Source organism: Periplaneta americana, chromosome 16 (genome assembly GCF_040183065.1).
Source record: "Periplaneta americana isolate PAMFEO1 chromosome 16, P.americana_PAMFEO1_priV1, whole genome shotgun sequence".
In the NCBI taxonomy this organism is placed as follows: Eukaryota; Metazoa; Arthropoda; class Insecta; order Blattodea; family Blattidae; genus Periplaneta; species Periplaneta americana.
In genome coordinates, this window is record NC_091132.1 from 114,000,991 (window position 1) to 114,017,835 (window position 16,845).

Consider the following 16,845-nt stretch of genomic DNA (forward strand, 5'->3'; position numbering starts at 1 on the left):
ACTCTTCTCTTTCGTATACAGCAGTCAATTCGGTACGAAGTTTCTTCATACCCAAAAAGTTATAATTAGTGTATGCTGTTTGTAGATGATTTTCAGGAAAAGCAGTAAGTACTATATTCTGAAAATCTATCAGGTAGAAATAGCATAGCTGCTGAAAGATGACCTTTGAATTCAAAACGGCTTTTAGCTTGTTGTACTATGATATCACAGATTTCTTTGGCCTCCTGATTTTTTTGTTTTCGAGTTATCTTCAATCCTCCTTTTTTTCACTGTACTCTCCTGCACAAAAGAAACTTCCACACTATCCCGGATGCTAGAAACTACATGCTCAAATGCTTGGATTTGTTTATGGAGATATGATGGCTCGCAAATTCTCTTCTGAACCTGATCGAAAAGAATGTCAATATGAGGCATTATTCGATGGAAAAATGACAGCCAGAATACAAAATTTCCATTCCTGAGAATCTCTTCGAAACCACAGGCTTGTGAAATGTAGAAGGGTTTGATATTGTATTTTCATCCTGAATTGCCCTCATACAGTCAATAAGATCATCTCTGTATTCATATACGGTATTCACACTCCTTGATTGAAAGTTGGAACAGATCTTGGTAGTCGTTTTTTCACTACTTCATCTAAAACTGCTGTGCGCTGTGGACAAGATGAGAAAAGTGTACAGAGGCCCTGAAGGTTAGTAAAAATATATTTTCACATTGCGATTCGCTGATGCGGCATTTTGCATGATCAGATTAAGCTGATGCGCATAGCAATGAACATAAGCTGCGTCTGGATAAGTTTGTTTGGCCAATGCTTGAACACCACGTAATGAGCCACTCATGACTGAAATACCATCATATTGTAAATTTTATACTGAACAACAACAATGAAATTTTATTACCTCAACAATAGGATTTGCTCTCCACACAGTAACACAGTACCGTTAGTGCACTCCACTGACGACAATGACAATTTACTCGGACTATTACGAACAACAATGAACTGTTAATCTTAACTAATATTTACAAAGCACTATTTACAACACAGAACGGTCAGTTCTCAGTTCACAGCTCGTTTATCTTGGCTAGTTCTTCTAGCTCAGTCACTCGCGTTCACAGAATCTCGAACCACAGACCTTCAGAGACGATCCGCTGAACTTCGAACTCAGGTCCCCCAACTGCGGTCCACTGCACTCGAACTCCGGGCTTCAGGCTCCACAGTTACGGACACAACTCAAGTCGCGCTCTGGTCTCGAAGCTGGCTTCACTGCTACACAAGACTAACTCGCTTACTGTCCAAGTCTGTTCTCCTCTCGGAGGCTGGCTTCCTTTTTTATTTGCTAGGCAACGCTTCGCGGGCCTTCCCGACGTTTCCTTACTGGACAATTCGAGAATAATCTGTCACGCTGCCACTCCTCCCCTTCACCTCGCGCTGCCGCCGGCCCTCTTCCCCTCTCGTCGCGTCGTGCGTGGCTGCAGCTCCCTTCTTCACGTCACCCGAACCTTCCACGCGCACCCTGCCCTCTGTGGGACGCGTGATCGAGTCTTGACGGGCTGTCACAATATGTTTGAGCGATCAGTTTCCTGGGACAAGCTCCTAAATGACGATCAAGCTCGTGTGTTATGCTTTTAGCCAAAGATGGTGCATCATGACCAGTAGGAACAATGAAATCCCAGAATCTCTCAACAGGGTTGTTGTTGTGGATATATCTGTAATTAACCACCATCTGAAATTTGTTGGAGACATCTGTTGTTTCATCTGCAATAATACCTAGAAAGTCCGCAGCTTTTGTCTGCCGTGAAATCTCTTCGTGACAGACTTCTAGCATAACCGCCAAAAGCTCGTTTAGAATGGTTTTTGACGTCCCCTTGAAAACTTTGAATTTTCTAGGTGGGTCTTTAGAGAGTTGTCTAGCTCAGCACTGAAATTTATGAGACCACGAAATACACCTGGATGAGAAGACGAATCCGTTTCATCGTGACCTCTCAGTGCTAATTCAAAGGAGCCACAAAATCTAATACAATTGATGATGATGTTTAGCACGTATCTGTTATTGGCTACTTTCTGATTGTGAAGTGCAATGTTTCTTCTATAGGCACCGTCCAACTGAGCAGCAATATTTACATTTCCCATGAGGGCTAAACTAAGTACATTTTTTACGTGGGTTGACGATGACTCATGTTTCTTAACCCTTTCATTTAAATTATGCACATCAATCATTCCTGTTTAGTCCAAACTTCTTCGCCACCAAATAACACACACGGAAACCAAAATAGAGCATTCTTGACATCACAGCTGCACAACCAGTCATGTTTTTCGAACATATTAGCATTAAACATTTTGTTGAAAGTCCTACCTTTCGTAGAAATTGTTTGCGAAAGTTTAATAGCAGGTGTTGGTCTACCAAGCCTTTTTATTTCTATTTTCACCTCTAATGACCTAGATGAAAATGGTTGTGAGTGTAAACTACTAATGGAATTCATTTCTGTGCACTAGCAATTACTTACTCTCTTATAATTAGCACTTTTAACAAGACAAGAGAAACTCACACAACACCCGAAGCATAAAACGCGGTATGGCGTACCGCCACTGCCATCGTGATCTAATACAGGCCGTAAGGCAGACCACGTGACTCGCTTAACAGCTGATCGCGAAGGGCGGTCTTTCAACCATATCAATTAGTTACAGTACATGAAAAATAACATATATTTCTCTGAAATGCAGTGTAATTGCATCAGTAAAATTTTAAACAGTGATTGTGAGACACTTGAGACACAATTCACTTGCAACGTAAGGTATAATATTATTTTTAGTGTAAAAATTACGTTGTTGCAGGCAAAGTTCGTATGTGTAATACCTAACTTTATTTCGATTAAACATTGCGTCCTTGTGTGGTTAAGTGAATTTTTGGTGTTATAAACAATAAATATGTGTAATACTATACACGTGAAAGTGAAACATTGACTGAGATGTAAAGTAAATTATGATTAGGCCTAAGTGCAGCGTTACTGATTTTACTCTTGTCTAATCCATTATTGTTAGTTTACCGTATTTGTTTTATTAAATTTAAATTATTGTGCCCTTCTTATGTGTAAATAATCTACATTATAAATAATACGACGTTTGATAATATACACAATTTGAACTAAAAGCGAGGTACATATAGTATATTGTGAAAAATTATACCTTATAGTTTTCATTACTGTTACAGTATCTAATATTGTTAATTAATTGAAATAAAGCACGCTTACTTCATTATGAAATTCTTGCACATTCATTTAAGCACGTTTCAACAATTTTCAGTTGCATCGCACGCATATTTTGATGTGTTGAAAATATAGGTTATGTTTACTCTATCAGCACTTGCCTCATTTCTATATTCGCAATTATGCATCATAATTAAGCATAAAGCTACGTATAACTTGTAAATGCAATTTGTCTACACTTAAATTATATTTATTCGTTTCATACGGTACTCCAGTCTGATTAGTTTAATATGTTACCAGGCCTAAACTAGCGCTGAGGTAGTTCCCTTCGTATTCATACACCTTGCATATACTAATTAGTTCGGTTAGTTCAGGCTTTTATTATGCCTTGTTTAGAGGATTAAATGCATCTCCACAAAAAATAAATTAAACTGTTTTCAGTTCAGAATTTACCGGAACTATACCTCAGTGCTAGTAAGTAATATAACCATATGTACATTTCATAGGAGGGAGTGTGGTGAATTTTTCACCGTTAAGTAAGGAAGATAACCGTGTTCTGAAGTTTTTTTAAGTAGGTTGTTTTACGACGCTTTATCAACATCTCAGGTTATTTAGCGTCTGAATGAAATGAAGGTGATAATGCCGGTGAAATGAGTCCGGGGTCCAGCACCGAAAGTTATCCAGCATTTGCTCATATTGGGTTGAGGGAAAACCCCGGAAAAAACCTCAACCAGGTAACTTGCCCCGACCGGGAATCGAACCCGGGCCACCTGGTTTCGCGGCCAGACGCGCTGACCGTTACTCCACAGGTGTGGACTTTCTGAAGTTTATCCTAAATATATTCTTCTTTATTAAATCTCAAAATAGCTTTCGTTCTCAATTTAAAATGTTGACGCAAATAGGTTATGTTAAGATGCTGAATTCTCTTCACATAAAAATAACAAAGTTTTATAATCCTGCCACATTATACAACAAATAAATGGAACTTATGCACAAATTACATTGAATAACAATTTAATTGTTTTATTTATTTGTTCCCTACTATACTGGGTCGTATTTAATTCTATATATCTAACCTACCAGATGAAGTTACACACAACCGTACGTACCTACATTAATTTCATAGGAGGGACTGTGGTAAATTTTCTACCTACAAGTAAGGAAGATAGATGTGCTAAATTAAAATCACAATATAAATAATTCTTCTTTATTAAATCTCAAACTAGCTTCCATTCCAAACTTAAAATGTTGATGCAAGCAGATTATGTTAACATGTAAAACTCCGTTCACATTAAAATAACACAGTTTTGTAATTATTTCTGCAACATATTATGCAATAAGAAGTGAACGTATCTTATACACACATTTCACTAAATAAAATTGAGCACCGACACGCATTAAAGTAATATATTTCACTCAGGTCCGTATACTCAAATAGAAAAGCCCGACCCATCGAGTGATGTCACACATCCTGCATTACGGCCTGGTCTAGATCACGATGGCAGTGGTACCGCCCGTACCATATAGCAATACGATCAAGGAGGCAGTGATTTCAAGGCGCGAAGGGATTGTGTATACACGTCATAATCTGTCTGCTAGCGAAAGCCACGCCTCCAGAGTTTCTCCCCGCACCTGCCCCTGTGGCACCCGAAGTCCCTTAGCAGACACCAAAGAGTTTGTAAAACTCTGGCAGACACAGAGTTAACAAGCTAGTGCAGACGTACATACAAGTCCTCTACAGATAATAGGGATATTTCTTATTATGTTTAAAAGAGTATGTAGGCATATTGGTAAGTCATCACTGATTATTATACGCATTATTTACTTATAAAATTTCTGGGGGTAGCGCTAACTTGCTACTCCCTTCTAGAGCCGCCACTGTTTTAAAGGTAACAGAGAAATTATTAAAAGTGAATGGCAAGCTAAATCAAAGAACTCACAGACTGACCTTCTAACTCAAGGGTGTAAATGAGGAGAAATCGTGCGTGACGTATTACCACAGTCTAATATATACAGTCGCGCAACTTCAACACTTTTTTTGCCAACATTCACGACACTAGCGCTCAAGCGGCAGGCAAGGCACTGGTCATAGGGTTAAAACAGCCAGCACGTGCTTTAAAGGTATGCGAGATGTTATAATAACGTTTTAATCATGCGTCGGAATAAAGACAATGTGTGCAATGACGAAAATTGCAGTAACAACAAGTTTAAATCTCCGAATTTGTCGTTCTTCAGATTCCCTAAAGACCAAGAGCAAATCATAACTCAGTCATAACCTATAATCCACGCTGTAGGTAGCCTACGTATTGTGTTCTATAAAACATTTATTAGTTATCAGTTACCTATTTGTATGTCAGGAATGAGAGTTTAAATAAAAACAAAGTAAATACCTATTGCAGTATATTATTGTTTTGCAGAGATCATGTGTAAATGTGTAACCATTCCGATTTTGGATAATGTATCTACAGTTTTTAATGCAAGTAATTCCATAATTTTTGTATTCGTGTTTTTTTCTTTATATTTTTCAAAAGTTGAATGTTATGTTGCTTCAAGTAGGGATTATGATGTTAATTTTTCAAGAATTCATGGCGTATTATAATCCTTTTGCAAAATATTCACTTCTTGAATAAATCCAGACTGTGTCGATAAATTTCTGATGTGTTGGTGTAGATTAATGTGGCAGACGTATTAGGTTCTCAAGAAATAAAAGAGCCTTTTTAAATTTAATATAAAAAGCAATCTTTTCTGTAATAATTTGCATGACTGTTAACTGTTAATGGTGTTGATTTTACATTCCCAGTGATTATTTGAGCCGTTCAGAGCAGAAGTGGTATAAGTCAAAATTAGGTAATGAGGTTTAAAGTAAAAATTCTGTAAAATACAGCGCAAAGTAGCAATTAAAATATCCTTCGTGCTATTCACTGACTACTAATAGTTTAAATAAATTCAATATTAATTGCTACTTTGCGCTGTATTTTACAGAATGTTTACTTTAACCCTCATTACCCATTTTTGACTTACACCACTTCTGCTCTGAAAATAAAATTAGGCCTACATTTCCTGAGTTAATTGAAGTTACAATTTTTTCAACAAAATTGTGTATTTATTTGTTCTCACCTACGTCATAATAACAGTAAGTGTATGTAAATTACGTATTATATATGTAGGGTAAGTTAAAATTAAGCTTATGTGTGAAAACTGGAAATGTAATGTAAAATGCGGTAAACTTTCCATAAAAATTTAAACCATAATATCAGCACTATTTTTCGACACATAATAATAATAATAAAAAATGGAAAAGTAATTAACTTCATAAATCAGTGTCTGTAAAATTAAGGTTTAAATCTTCCTCTTTTCTATTTTTAAGTTTACATCAGCGGCCGAGTTTACCCCAATTTGCGGTATAGAAAATAGTTAATTTCTCAGGAAATAGGGAGAGGAGTTCACCACGCGATGTACCCAGCGAGATATGCCCTACAATTTTGACTCTTCTCAAAGGAAATATAGAGTTCCAATGGTTCATAAATATATTTAGGAATGAATTGAATTAACCGTCCACGTACAAACAATTATATTATTTCAAACCATGATACAGTACGTGATCAGGGCCATGATTCAGTTGTAAGGAGCAGAAAGAATTACGTTTATTCCTAGCTTCTGAAACTTGTAGATTAACTGCGTGTGAAATTCTTCTAGGATTCTAAAGTAAAATTAATAAGAACCATATACAGTACACTTACTGTATAGCATAAAAATATAAAATAAATTACACAAAACCCGTTTTCTGATGTGTTGTCATATGTCGTGTGCACACTGTTAACTTGCCTGCCGCTAGAGGGCTACTGTCGCGCCAGCTGTCAAATGTTGGCATATTTTATACGTATGAGTTTGCGTGACTGTATCTATTAGACTGTGGTATTACTCCTCTCCACCGCACTGAAGTGACGGTGAGAGGGGGTTGTTTATGTCAAACCACTCGATCCTCCCTCAATTCCATCACGCGCACCTAAATCGGTAAATTGTCAATATTACAGATATTATTCTGTAGGGCAAATTAATAAATCTATAACATTCTTATAGCTGCAGTGCATATGTCTGTGCAGATTACTGTACACTTAACTGCGAAATCCCGGTCAAACAAGTCACTCAGCTGAGTGCGCTCCTAATATAATGGCAGTTGACATTGGACATATACGTCAACATATATGCCTAACTTCGAGTCAGGCCACAAAGGGAAGCATTGAAGGAGAAAGGTTCGATCCGATGCTGTGGATTGAATTCGGCGTAGCTCAGTGGTCAGAGCGCTTGGTACGTAGAACCAAGGACACGGGTTCGATCCCCGGCGCCGGAGCGAATTTTTCTCCTCAAATATCAATTGTCAATATTACAGATATTATTCTGTATGACAAATTAATAAATCTATAATATTACAATCAGTAGGCCTAATATAAAGACAAAGAGCCGTACCAAGGCAAGAGAATTAATACGAGCGCCTTAACACACCCAATAATAATATGTACCATCATATCGATAAATAACAAATATTGTTCCCATTACAGACAATGCTGCCTATATTATTCACCTATTTCCCCGCTGGATCTTCCGTCAAAGCGTGGACTCACTATGGACAACTTATGAAATCGGGTGAGGAAAATTATATTTCTGTAATTGTTCATATCACAATGGTCATTAAAGTGTCACAGATTCATTTCCTTCATCCGTCCATTCACCGTCTTTCCAGTCATTTATTGTTTTATTTATTTAAATGTATTTATTACTTTATTTTTATTTATACAGGGAAAAGAAGGATAATGGCAGTCACTTAAACAAATTATTTAAAATAGTTGTACGAGTATACAACTAATTTACAAAAATATAGTCTATTGATGACATCAGTGTTCAGAAACAGATCTATGCAACAACAATCATTAAAGGCTCATTCACAATGAAAATTAAACATAACGTAAGCTTTAACTTAACGTTACAGTAAAATCAAGAAGTCATACCATCATTCACGATGGGAACATAAACATAACAACAAACATACTTGGTAACCATGGAAACATAACAACGACGCCATTTCCTCATATTCTGTCGTATACTTCAGAGCTCCACGATTGTTCAAACTTTCATGTTAACGTCTTACGGTAATGTTTATGTCAATTCTTATGTGAATCATTGTGAATGATCCCATTTGGTAGTCTGGGCGCAAACTTCTGTGTTTATGTTACGGTTATGTTTAATTTTCATCGTGAATGGGAATTAAGTTCTGTACCTGAAGTTAAGTTTTCCTACCACTTAAAAAACTGTCAATAATATTATTAGAATTATCCGTGCGCACAGTTTAGTGTAACGATACTCGTATATTGGCTCCTGGTTAAAAAAAAAAAGAAGAGCATTTAATTCTCTGGCTGAGGCACAACACGAAGACATTTCCGAGACCAATTTTCATACAGCGTACCACTTGTCATTATTTTCGTATAGATACACAACAAACGCAAAAGTTGCAGGAAAGCAATAAATGTGTGATTCACGTATTTCGTCATCTACTGAGATTCAGTCGAACAGACATACTTCAATCTTCCTTTTCTTGGTGTATTTCGTTCTTTTTTTTATTAATGTAATTAATTTTAATACAGCCATGGACCGAGAGTTGACTATCAATGGTCTAGACTATCAGCTGTCACTAAGACGGTCCCGATTAGGTCAGGGATTTCTCATTGAAATATCCAGTGACACTTGGGGAGGAAAAAATCGCAATTGAGGTTTTACTCGGGGTTTTCCAGTTTCCCGTGTCAGATATTAACATCATTATGTCCGATCTCCATTCTATTATCGTTTTATAGCATTTCTTGAAAGCCGGCTGGCAGTGCGGAGAGAGGATTAAGGATCATTCACAATGAAAATTAAACATAACATAAGCGTGAACTTAAGAATGTAAACGTTACGGTAAAATCAAGAAGTCATACCATCATTCACGATGGGGACATAAACATAACAGCAAACATACTTGGTAACCATGGAAACATAACAACGACGCCATTTCCTCATATTCTGTCGTATACTTCACCGCTCCACAATTGTGTTCTGTTTGCAAATCACGTAAGCATAAGCATGAAAGTTTGGAGTTTGCAAACTTTCATGTTAACGTCTTACGGTAATGTTTATGTCAATGCTTATGTGAATCATTGTGAATGATCTCATTTGGTAGCCTGGGTGCATATTTCTGTGTTTATGTTACGGTTATGTTTAATTTTCATTGTGAATGAGCCTTTAGTCTAGGGATGAGCGGGCTTGCCTGCACGAAACCTGGATATTCAGCGAACTTTAGCATAGTCAGTTGGTCTGAGTTGGGAATGCTTCTAGCGGAGGGTCAGCGTAAGAGTTTACGCTAGTTAGTGCTAGGGTTCGATTCCTCTCTTCAGAATAATAACAGCCGAACTGCTTAAAAGGCTCAAACTTGTGATGGCTGCTTAGTTGCACCAAGGCGAATATTACTTATGTCCCAGCCACTATAGTAACTTGATAAAACACCTTTAAAGTGCCTTGGATTTCTAGCACTGACTAATAGAAATTGATGTGATCACTGGGAGAGTTGTAAGCCCGCCCAACCCGCCCTAAATACGTACCTTACTTATATACGAAAATCGTCGCGAGTGAATGAAGAATACGGCCATATTTCTTTAATGTAACAGTGAGTTTCAGTGCCACCAACATAGTAATAATACTACACACCTAATCAAATCTAACCTAACCTCTCTCATAATACTACACACCTAATCAAACCTAACCTAACCTGTCGCACAATACAACCTAATCTAACCTAACACACAATACTACACACCTGTAGTAACATTCCTAACATTTAGTATAATTTCGTTTGCATGTAGTGCCGGGCCTGCTTCTCGTGTCGATAGCCGTTTAGTGGAAGTGGATCGTAATTCGAGAAAATAAATATGGCGACTTTCATAATAATTACATTTAGTTCGTCCAGTGTATATTTTGTGATATATTAAATGTGTTAATGTAGTAATAATTCTATATATAGTACAGGGACATAATTTCTTTTACTTCAATTTTTATTGTAGGTACCTGAGTTTTTGAATGTACTTCACTCCCACCCCTTCCACTAATGAAGTTCAACCGTCCTCTACACAGATCCAAGACCGCATATACAGTCATAGTAGCCTTACGATCACAGTAAACAGTACGTTCCAAAAATATGTTCGCGTTTTCCAGTGACGAAAGAGCTTTCAATATTGAATCATTTTCGCACAGGTACTGTCGTCCATTTGCCTACGTCGTATCCCGGTTTCCCCCACCAGCTTTTATTCGCCAGCTAGTATCTGGGCTGTCTTAGCTCTTTTCTTAGAACATTAATTTCTGTTACGAATTGGACGTCTACGTAATATTATACAACTGTTTAAAATAACTTAAATAAAAGGACCTCGTTAAGTAATTAACAGTCACGTGATTTCCTCTCTTTCTACGACCCTACAACATAACCACTTGGACGGACAATACATAGTATGTGTGAGTAATTTTATCTTTTCGGATCGGGCAGAAGTGAAGATTGAATTTACAGTACGTAAGGTACTCTTTTATAGAGTAGGTACAGAATTATTTCAACATGAGTTACTAGTACGAAGGACGAAACTGGTAATTGGGATTGGCTACAATAGTCTATAGTGCGATAATATGCACAGAAGAACTGAAGCCTGTATCGAAATGAACGGCCACCATTTTCAAAAATGTGTTTAAATATTCATATTATGATTATTTTTCAATTTAACTTAATTCTCTATAGTGTACGCTAATGTTCTGTACACAATATAATATACACTGCATAATGAATACGTCCACATGAATAACTCAGTTCGTGATTAAAAACACTCATTGTTAATACTGTACTGTATTTTGATTAAATAAAACCTAATGAAAATGATCAAACTCAAAAGCGCAATATTTCCTAGTTTACGTAAATGGATGAACGAACTACTTTTCTTCCCTCCTAAACCTAGTAAAGGAGATTTGTTTGTATATTACGCCAGTATCATCGAACTCCAGTCGTGGAAGGGGGTAGCAAACGGTGTTTCTGGTTCTTAATCGTTGATCCAAAGGTTTAGCCAGGTTAATATTAGAAATGTTAGTAAAAATAAAATGATGTCTCTGTATATATGAAACTAAAACTCTATCATACCGCTTAATAAATTAGGGTTCTTCTGCACGGATATTTAATAATAATAGTAATAATAATAATAATAATAATAATAATAATAATAATAATAATAATAATGTATATATGAACATGCTATGTATTGTTATTTCGCATCAGCTATGGCATAGCGGGATGAACACCATTATCCTCATTTATTTCATTCAATTGTCTTTGCATTTATTATTATTATTATTATTATTATTATTATTATTATTATTATTATTCTTTTATTAAGTTCGGCCTATTTAATTGAAGAGGTGAGAATAATATTCCTAAGCCACACAGACAAGATTTTACAGGAAAGAGTACTGAAGGTTAGGAGTCCAATGCTATTAGGTGCGGTATCATAATTTCTTCGGCGTATACTTATGTATGTCATTTGTTAAATAATTTCTAGGTATAATATTTCAGTAGTAGCTTCCTCATATGTGCACGAAAAGAACTCACCAAAGCAACAATTCTGATTGAAAATGAAACTTTTGGCCTATCTCATTCAATTAATTTACTTACAAATGGCTTTAAGGAATCCGAAGGTTCATTGCCGCCTACACATAAGCCCGCCATCGGCCCCTATCCTGTGCAAGATTAATCCACTCTCTATCATTATATCCCATCTCCGTCAAATCCATATTAATATTATCCTCCCATCTACGTCTCGGCCTCCCCAAAGGTCTTTTTCCCTCCGGCCTCCCAACTAACACTCTATATGCCTTTCTGGATTCGCTCATATGTGCTACATGTCCTGCCCATCTCAAACGTCTGGATTTAATGTTCCTAATTATGTCAGGCGAAAAATACAGTGCGTGAAGTTCTGCGTTGTGTAACTTTCTCCATTCTCCTATAACTTCATCCCTCTTAGCCCCAAATATTTTCCTAAGAAATTTATTCTCAAACACCCTTAATCTCTGTTCCTCGCTCAAAGTAAGAGTCCGAATTTCACAACCATAAAGAACAACAGGTAATATAACTGTTTTATAAATTCTAACTTTCAAATTTTTTGACAGCAAACTAGATAACAAGAGCCTCTCAACCGAATAATAACACGCATTTCCCATATTTATTATGAATTTAATTTCCTCTCGAGTGTCATTTATATTTGTTACTGTTGCTCCAAGATATTTGAATTTTTCCACCTCTTCGAAGGATAAATCTCCAATTTTTATATTTCCATTTCGTACAATATTCTGGCCACGAGACATAATCATGTACTTTGTCTTTTCGGGATTTACTTCCAAACATATCGCTTTACTTGCTTCAAGTAAAATTTCCGTGTTTTCCCTAATAGTTTGTGCATTTTCTCCTAACATATTCACGTCATCCGCATAGACAAGAAGCTGATGTAATCCGTTCAATTCCAAACCCTGTCTGTTATCCTGAACTTTCGTAATGGCATATTCTAGTGCGAAGTTAAAAAGTAAAGGTGATAGTGCATTTCCCTGCTTTAGCCCGCAGTGAATTGGAAAAGCATCAGTTAGAAATTGGCCTATACGGACTCTGCTGTACGTTTCACTGAGACACATTTTAATTAATCGAACTAGTTTCTTGGGAATACCAAATGCAATAATTCAATTAATTTACCGTCTATAAAAGTAAGAGTCGTTTCCACACAAATACCGAAGTGAGATGATGACTGCGTTACTTGGAAAAATGGATGAGAACATAAAAGAGGCGTCGTACTCTATGTTGTAAGATTGGTTTTTGTGAAAACATTAATATGTTTATAATTTGTTGCAGGCATGTTCAGGCAGTATGACTATGGATTTGTCCGGAATCTTATGAATTATGGAAACACCAAGCCTCCAGAATACAATTTTGCAGTGATCACTTCTTCCACTAGTATGCTCGTAGGCTCAAACGACTGGTTAGCAACGCCAGAGGTAATAAAACCCTCTTTTTCTTTGTTATATTTGTAACCTTACCTACAAATGACTTTTAAGGAACCCGGAGGTTCATTGCCGCCCTCACATAAGCTCGCCATTGGTCCCTATCCTGAGCAAAGCTAATCTAGTCTCTACCATCATATCCCACCTCCCTCAAATCCATTTTTATATTATCTTCCCATCTACGTCTCGGTCTCCCCAAAGGTCTCGTTCCCTCCGGCCTTTCAACTAGCACTCTATATTTATAGCCTAGGCTATATTTACATAACAAATTAATATCATATTAACTGTACTGCAGTTTAAAATCTAAGACAGTCATTCACTGTCAAATATTATTACTGATGAACTCAATTAATTTTGTATGTAAATGAACGGTAAGTAGTATTTCAGAAACTGGATTCAACAACCCCGTTATTGATGGGTAATATGAGTAATACGAGAGAAATTTCATAATTATGACTAGGGATATGGATTACTCCGTGAAACCCTACCCCACAGGAAATTCAAACGTTCTCACCAGAATTTTATTCTAAACCAATTTTCGGACGTACAGATGACTACTATGTAAGTATTTATATGGCCATATACAGGGTGTTAAAAATAACGTTTACAACGTTTCAGGGACGATGGAGGTAAAAACAAACATCTTTTGTAAGTGACAAAACTTTGGCAGATGCGCCGTTTATTGTGTACGTAAGTGTTAGTATAATCCATAAAGAACAAGACCAATTGTCGTTTTAGAGGTGGTGTTCAAACTGCCGTCCATTGAAGGCATTGCACAACTGGTACCTCTGTACTATGGAGTGTCTGCAACGCTCAAAAAGGCCAACATTGTCTCTAATAACATGTGCAGCTTCAACAACGCGAGCAACTAAGTCTTCTGCCGTTCGATCGGTGTCTCATACACAAAACGTTTCACGTCTCCCCACAAAAAGAAATCCAGTGGGGTTAGGTCCGGTGATCGAAGTGGCCACCATACCGTCCCACCCCTGGACAATTCAACGATCGGGGAATGTAGCATTTAGGTGGTTCCTGACACGACAATGAAAGTGTGGAGGGGCACCGTCATGCTGAAACCATATTCGTTCTCTTATGTTCAATGGGATATTTTTCTAAAAGTTCTGGTAGAACGTCGCGTAGGAAAACAAAATAATTTCAACCACGGAGACTGTTAGGCAACAGACAAGGCCCTACAAGATGGTCGTGCACAAACAGAACTAACCAGTGTGTGTTGTGACGGAAGTCAAGTCATCTATCCTTCAGGCCATCTAGTGGCAAAACGGCGCATCTGCTAAAGTTTTGTCACTTAAAACAGAAGTTTGTTTTTACCTCCTCTATCATCCCTGAAACGTTGTAAACGTTATTTTTAACACCCTGTATATGTTTAAGCCATCCGCTTTGATTCAAGTAGTAGAACCTTCTCCCACCTCGGTTCGAGCCCCGACAAGGGAGGGCAAATTCCTCTTACTTCCATATGACTAGAAATATTTCCTCTGTCTTTTTCTGTATGGGGGATAGTAAATTGCACTGAAAAATAAATAGAAGACTTAATTACTTGCCATGTAAACTGCCTTGTGATGGCGAAAAATCGAATGTATAAATGCCTAAAGGAATGATCTTGGAATATCTGCACAAAATGTAATAAAACTTAAAAATAGGCCTACTTCAAATACTTTATTCTGCGTTTATTGAACACTGGTTAAATATTATCACTATTTGAAACTGACAATACACACACTTTTAATTAATTTGAAGCGATACATTTTTCCTTCTTGATAGTAAGAAATGTATCTTAGAACGTAGTTTTGTTTCTTTTTATGTGAATTTTTTTTCATATGTGGATTTTTTATGGTATTGATATTTATCTAATCTCGGCCCGAAAAGAGATAGACTGGTCCACAAAAACATATATCGATGGATGAGAAGGATTGAAACGGGCATTTCTTTTGTAAAGGCTCATTCACAATGAAAATTACACATAACGTAAGCGTTAACTTAAGAATATAAACGTTACGGTAAAATCACAGTCTAGTATATACAGTCGCGAAGCTCAATACGTAGTAAATATGCAAACATTAGGTAGTTGCTTACCACTAGGATCGCTAATATCGCCTCATTACAGGCAATGCAAAATAGTACCGTCACAGTCTATTGTTTCTAGCACCCTCGAAACTCAAGCTTCGTGACTGTATATAGTAGACTGTGGTAAAATCAAGAAATCATACCATCATTCACTATGGGAACATAAACATAACAGCAAACATACTTGGTAACCATGGAAACATAACAACGACGCCATTTCCTCATATTCTGTCGTATACTTCAGCGCTCCACGATTGTGTTCTGTTTGCAAATCACGTAAGCATAAGCATGAAAGTTCGGATTTTGCAAACTTTCATGTTAACGTCTTACGGTAACGTTTATGTCAATGCTTATGTGAATCATTGTGAATGATCCCATTTGGTAGCCTGGGCGCAAACTTCTGTGTTTATGTTACGGTTATGTTTAATTTTCATTGTGAATGAGCCTCGTATTATTTTATGCACGTTTTTCTTTTGCTTCCTACTTATTTACAGATAGCCTATAGTCTACTATGCGTCCAATCTTATTATTTTGAGAATATATGATTTTATTGTTTAAGGATGCGGGAATCCTCTACCGAAGTCTGCCGAATACTCCCGAGTACTACACGATCCCGCACCCCGAATTCAACCATTTTGACTTCCTATGGGCTGTTGACGTGAAGTCTCTGATCAACGATAAGATCCTTCAAATTCTAAAGAACCACACTGATGTACAAAATAATCTTATAATCGCATATTAACAGTGAATGCAATTTTAAATTATTTATGATAATTTAATTGGAGCGTTTACACTTTTGCAATTACCATATGTATGCAAATATTTTTGTACTTCAAATAAAACATTGTATTACCTATGTAATCGGAACTGACTCCACTTATTTCCTTTATAAAATGCTACGGAGTTGAACGACTAACACGTCACGATCTACTGATCGCTAAAAATCAGTGATGGGCAAGATCAGTGCTCTGTGACGTCATCCCTCAGAGCATTAGTGCGCTCTTTTTAGAATATCGGCATCCAGAGCTCTGAGTGGCGAAGAATAACTGATACGCTTGTATTGAACTCCACAGTGATGTCCTATACATCTGCATAAGATACGTATATACCATCACCTTCCTCTCTTTATGACCAGCGTTAGAGCACACAGGCTTTTGGACTTCTGTATATCATTACAGTTCCAGTGTGTTATAGTACTGTGGGTGATGTGATGTGATTAGTCAGTGTGTCTAAGGAAATATTTTATACTAGCCGTACCAGTGCGCTCCGCTGAACTTGTTAGAAATAAATATAAAGTAATTACATAATTAAAATAGGACATTTGAACCAGGGAACATTCGTGTTTGATAGAAGGATAAATCGTTTAATATGTTACTTAATTTAAATTGTATTCAAATAATTAAAATGCGATCATTTTGGTCCAGAGAGCACTCATTTGGTGCAATGACAATTCCTTTAACATGT

The 16,845-nt window shown here is 36.9% G+C and overlaps 1 protein-coding gene across 1 annotated transcript in view; it reads left to right on the forward strand.

Annotated features, from left to right (window-relative positions):
* The window catches only part of LOC138691100 (lipase 3-like), a 37,660-nt gene extending 21,412 nt beyond the window's left edge, over nt 1–16,248 (forward strand). The window contains exons 6-8 of the mRNA XM_069812813.1: nt 7,761–7,845; nt 13,154–13,296; nt 15,941–16,248. Coding sequence (XP_069668914.1) covers nt 7,761–7,845; nt 13,154–13,296; nt 15,941–16,123 — 411 coding nt within the window. The 3' untranslated portion in view covers nt 16,124–16,248. The remainder of the gene's footprint in view (nt 1–7,760; nt 7,846–13,153; nt 13,297–15,940) is intronic.
* The last annotated feature ends 597 nt before the right edge of the window (nt 16,249–16,845 follow it).